Raw genomic sequence first — 4,782 nt, forward strand, 5'->3', positions numbered from 1 at the left:
TCTCTCTTCTCGATTCTCTTCGTGGCCAAAACTCATCCGCGTTACTGCCTATCTCTTTAAATTCATATCTCGCCTTCGCAGGACGCCTTGTCGCTCTAATACTAGCGCTCTTCAAAATCGTGCTCTCACCGCAGCGGAATGTAATCAAAGCAGACAGTTCTGGATCAAACGCATCCAAGCAGATCTGTTTCCTCTCGAAATTCAGGATCTTAGTCAAAACAGAACGCTGTCTCCTAAAACTCCTCTCTCATTTTTATCCCCATTCCTCGATGAAGAAGGACTCCTCCGAGTCGGAGGGCGGTTGCGACATGCTCCCATTCATTATAATCGTCGGCATCCAATTCTCCTTGCATCACATCTCCTCGTCACCCTGCTCATCAAACAAGCTCATAACAGATCATTACACGCCGGACTACAGCTAACGTTGAGTGTGTTGAGAAGCGAGTTTTGGATTCTTCGCGCCCGCAGCCTCGTCAAGGCCGTCATTTTCAAATGTGTAATATGCGCTCGCGAGCGAGCTGCGACCCCGTCGCAGCTCATGGGTGACCTTCCTATAGCACGAGTAAAAGCTCCATCTCGCGCGTTTCAGCATTGCGGGGTCGACTACGCGGGCCCGGTAAGAGTGCGGCCGTCCGCGGGGCGAGGCATCACAGCGAGAAAAGCATACATAGCGCTATTTGTGTGTTTAGCCACGCGAGCGATTCATTTAGAATTAGTCTCTGATTACGCGACGCCTTCATTCCTCAATGCGTTCTCTCGCTTCTGCTCGCGCCGCGGACTTCCGCAAGACATGTATTCCGATAACGGAACTACCTTTGTCGGAGCTGACCGTGAGTTGCGCAGCGCTTATCGAGCTGCTCTCCATGATACGGATTTTCAGAACGCGACGGCCAGTGATAATATCACATGGCATTTTATCCCAGCCGCAGCTCCACATTTCGGAGGAATGTGGGAGGCGGGAGTTCGTAGTCTCAAGCATCACTTGCGCCGCGTTCTGAAAGATCATACTCTCGGCTTTGAGGAGTTTACAACTCTACTCTATCGGGTTGAAGCGTGCTTAAATTCTCGTCCTATTGCGCCTCTGAACGACACTCTCGATAGTTATGAACCGTTGACGCCGGGTCATTTCTTGATCGGATCCGCAATAACTGCAAACCCTGAGCCCTCACTGCTCGATGTGAAAGAAAACCGTCTCACTCGATGGCAGCTTATTCGGCAACTCTCGGAGCGATTTTGGAAATTATGGGCTCAGGATTATGTTAATACGCTTCAGCAAAGGAGTAAGTGGCGACGGATTCAGACGCCGATCAGGGAAGGACAGTTCGTCCTCCTTCGCAATCCCGCATTGCCTACGTGCAAATGGGAGTTGGGAAGAGTGACTAGGTGTCATCCCGGACGAGATGGGTTGCCGCGTGTCGTTACCGTCAAAACGGCAACCGCGGAATACTTGCGACCGATTGTCAAGATCTGCGTGCTCTCGATTGAGGGCGAATCGGATACGTCTTAAGCCCCAGATCTATCCAAAAAGAAGCAGGAGGAAGGAAGAGATGACAGCCTTCTCCGCTGTTTAGCATCTGCTCTGAAGGCCTTTCAATTTTTTTTCTTTTTTTTTTTCTTCCTTTTGTATGTTATTGATTGTGTATGGTATAGCGTGCGTCCGTTTCTCTTCTCTTATCTTCTAAATTGTATTCATTTTCTTTTCATTTTCATGCGTCAATATGATATCACTATATCATATGTCATCAAATGCGTCCGTTCATTTCATGCGTCAAGTGCGTCTTTAAATGACACACGGGGATCGCCGCAAGGCGGGCGGCAACTGCTCAGATCATCTTGGCCACGCGACGTCTCGTGCGGCCCTGGATACTCGTTTCGAAACACGAGTTTCGAGGCGAGCGGTATGTTTGGGATTCGGCTCGGCTCTTTCAGCTTGCTTCTGGAATATTCCGTAGGAATATTCTAGAAGCATCCTAATAATAAGATCGAGTGAGCTGAGAGACCGCATGACAACAATGTCTCGCAAGCGATGTGTTGTGCCGCCGAAATCAAAACATGATTCGGCGAATATCCGCGCAATTATTTGGAATCGGCGACACATCACAATACCGCTACATCATCATGTATCAGAGCCGTTTCTCGACAATAATAAATCTCGCTCAACTCTCGCGACCGTTTTCTCGCTGAACCAATGAGATCGGCCAGCGTAGCCGACGCGACATTTATAAAACGACCGTGTAAGAAATCGACCGTTCAGAGCACAAAAATCTTGTATCACGTTCGTATAACGATATAGGACTCCGCGATCTCATTCCAGCCTTAACGACTGCTTCTTCGCGTGTCCGATCGTTTTCCATCAAAGACGAGTTGTGTCTAAAGCTACTCTCATCGTTTTGTTATTCACTAATAAAGATTGGCATTACTTGTTAAGTTTAATTATTGCACGTGCTCAAATTATTTGCAACCACAAGTCGGTCCTTGATAATCAGCCCGTGTTCGCGCGCCCTGCGCTGGGTGTACCGGTGGAAGCGGAATTAATAACACCTATAAGTCCGCGTACAATCTGTATATAATGCAACAACATGTTCCAAATAATTTTTAATTTTTGGCACCATCCTTTTTTTGTTATTATTAAATATAATATTCAATAATTCTTCATTTTCATTGCCGTCACTCGAAGAGGCACTAAAAAAAAAAGAATCAAAAATAATATTATCAAATAAAATATACTTTTCCATAATTACTTTATTAATCTCATCTAATAAAAGAAAACTAATATATACAATTACTAATACAATTACTAATACAATTACTAATATTATACAATAATTTTGAAATTTATCTTTCGGATTATTTTGGATCATTCGGCTGTTTTACTAGCTTTACTGGTGGAAGAAAAGAAACGCAGCAGGAATAATTTTCACTCCTGCCCACTTTACTGTTTCTACTGGCAGTAAATAAATCTATTTTCGAACACATCCATAGGCGGAGCAAAAATTAACCGTGAGAAAGCGGTGGACGCACGAAATAGCGACCCGCTACCTCGCGCTTCCACCGTTACGCGACGCCGCGCCTCCACCCGGCTTCTTTCTCGCGGTTAATTTTTGCTTCGCCGCCTACATAAAGTGACGCGGCCGAGGGCTCTTAGCCTTTTAGAATGTTTGCACGTTGGGCAATATTTTTCTGAAGGTCTATTGTGGATAGAGAGCATTGCCTCTAAGGAGGTATATTTTGTAAACCCACTTCTTCACACTTTGCACTCTTGTGCGAGTTGAAAGGTGGTACACTTTTTGCACTTTTGTGTCTGCACTTTCTGCATTTTTTCCAAATTTGAAAAAGTGCATCGAAGCACTTACTGCACTTTTTTTATCTACACTTTCAGCACTTTTTTTCTCTAACATTTTTTTCTCGAAACACTAACTGCACTTTTTATCTGCACTTTCTGCACTTTTGGAAACAGAATTGTCTGGGCAAGCATTGAGCCAAACTGCATCGATGCTTCGCTGTGGAGATATTGTCCAACAAAGTTTTGAACAGTGCAAAAATCGGTCTCCCAAAATATGCTTCAGAACGTTTCTCTCGTCGAGTACTATCGATTGGTATAGTCGGCATTTTGTGACATTTTTACTTTCATAAAGTTTTGTAAATAATTGGAGAAAATGTAAACTATACCAATCGATAGTACTCGATCAGAGAGTTCATAAGCATATTTTGCGAGACCGATTTTTGCACTTTCACAAATTGTATAGGGCAATATCCCCATCTCCAAGCGTCTAATCTCGGTTCTGTTTGGCTCTTCGCTTGTACTAATAATTTTTTTTACAAACATGCAGAAAGTTCACAAAGTGCTGATGAAAAATTGATTCAACCCTACATTTACATGAGAAGACGTCACGACGGGAAAGGGAACGTCTATACTACATATGGGACATCGAATATTTATTGCGGATTGTAAGCTACAATCGGTATCGGTCTCGCCCATCTACACAGGGCCGTGCAGGTAAATCCGGAAAAAGTTTAGATAGGTATAGTGAAGTGATGTGTTATTGGATTTTTGTGTTCTAGGTTTCTAATTAAAGCTTAAGAAGCGTACTTTGACAGTGAAACAACGTATAAAGTGAAAGTGGAAAGATGAGCAAAGAACAGGACAGGAGAGGTGCGATCCTGGAATCACTGCGCGCCGGGAAGACCGCCAAGGAGATTGTGGATTGGTTTGGCTACTCAAAAACGCAAGTTTACGAGATAGCCAAAACCTATCGAGAGGCGGACAACAAGGACGACGTTACTTCGGACCGGGCAAGCCACAGCAAGCGATCTGACCGGAAGCGGACTGGTGAATTCATCGATCAGTTAAAGGATCGGATTGACCAGAGTCCTGGAACCAGTATGGCAAAGTTGGCCAAAGATATGGGCGTACATCGTGCAACAGTGAGTCGTGCAGTTCACCAGGATCTGCATTATAAATCGTATGTACTACGGAGGCGACAATTGCTGACGGACGCCATGAAAGTCAACCGGAAAATCAAATGCCAAGCACTGCTAAACGACATTAAGCACGAGAGCGCCCATCATCTTCGGTTCTTCACCGACGAGAAAAACTTTATTCAGGACAGAAAGGTCAACCGCCAAAACGATAGGTGGATTTGCGAGGACGCTTCCGATGTGCCGACGGTCATGCATACGAAGTTCCCTGCGTCGGTTATGGTTTTGGGCGTCGTCAGCAGTGACGGAGACGTGATGCCGCCGTATTTCTTTGAGCAGGGACTCAAAATCAACGCGGCGGTG

General features: G+C 45.1%; 1 protein-coding gene across 1 annotated transcript; it reads left to right on the forward strand.

Annotated features, from left to right (window-relative positions):
* The first annotated feature begins 790 nt into the window (after positions 1–790).
* LOC116852967 lies at positions 791–1,507 on the forward strand. Its single transcript, XM_032833748.1, has one exon. It carries the CDS (start codon positions 791–793, stop codon positions 1,505–1,507), a length of 717 nt encoding a protein of 238 aa, XP_032689639.1.
* Positions 1,508–4,782: the final 3,275 nt, after the last annotated feature.

Source organism: Odontomachus brunneus, unplaced genomic scaffold (genome assembly GCF_010583005.1).
Source record: "Odontomachus brunneus isolate Ranch 3 - 2012 unplaced genomic scaffold, Obru_v1 Obru_scaffold_263, whole genome shotgun sequence".
NCBI classification, from domain to species: Eukaryota; Metazoa; Arthropoda; class Insecta; order Hymenoptera; family Formicidae; genus Odontomachus; species Odontomachus brunneus.

Coding starts and splice junctions, on each gene's coding strand:
- LOC116852967 (XM_032833748.1), top strand. CDS start 791: ATGTATTCCGATAACGGAACTACCTTTGTCGGAGCTGACCGTGAGTTG.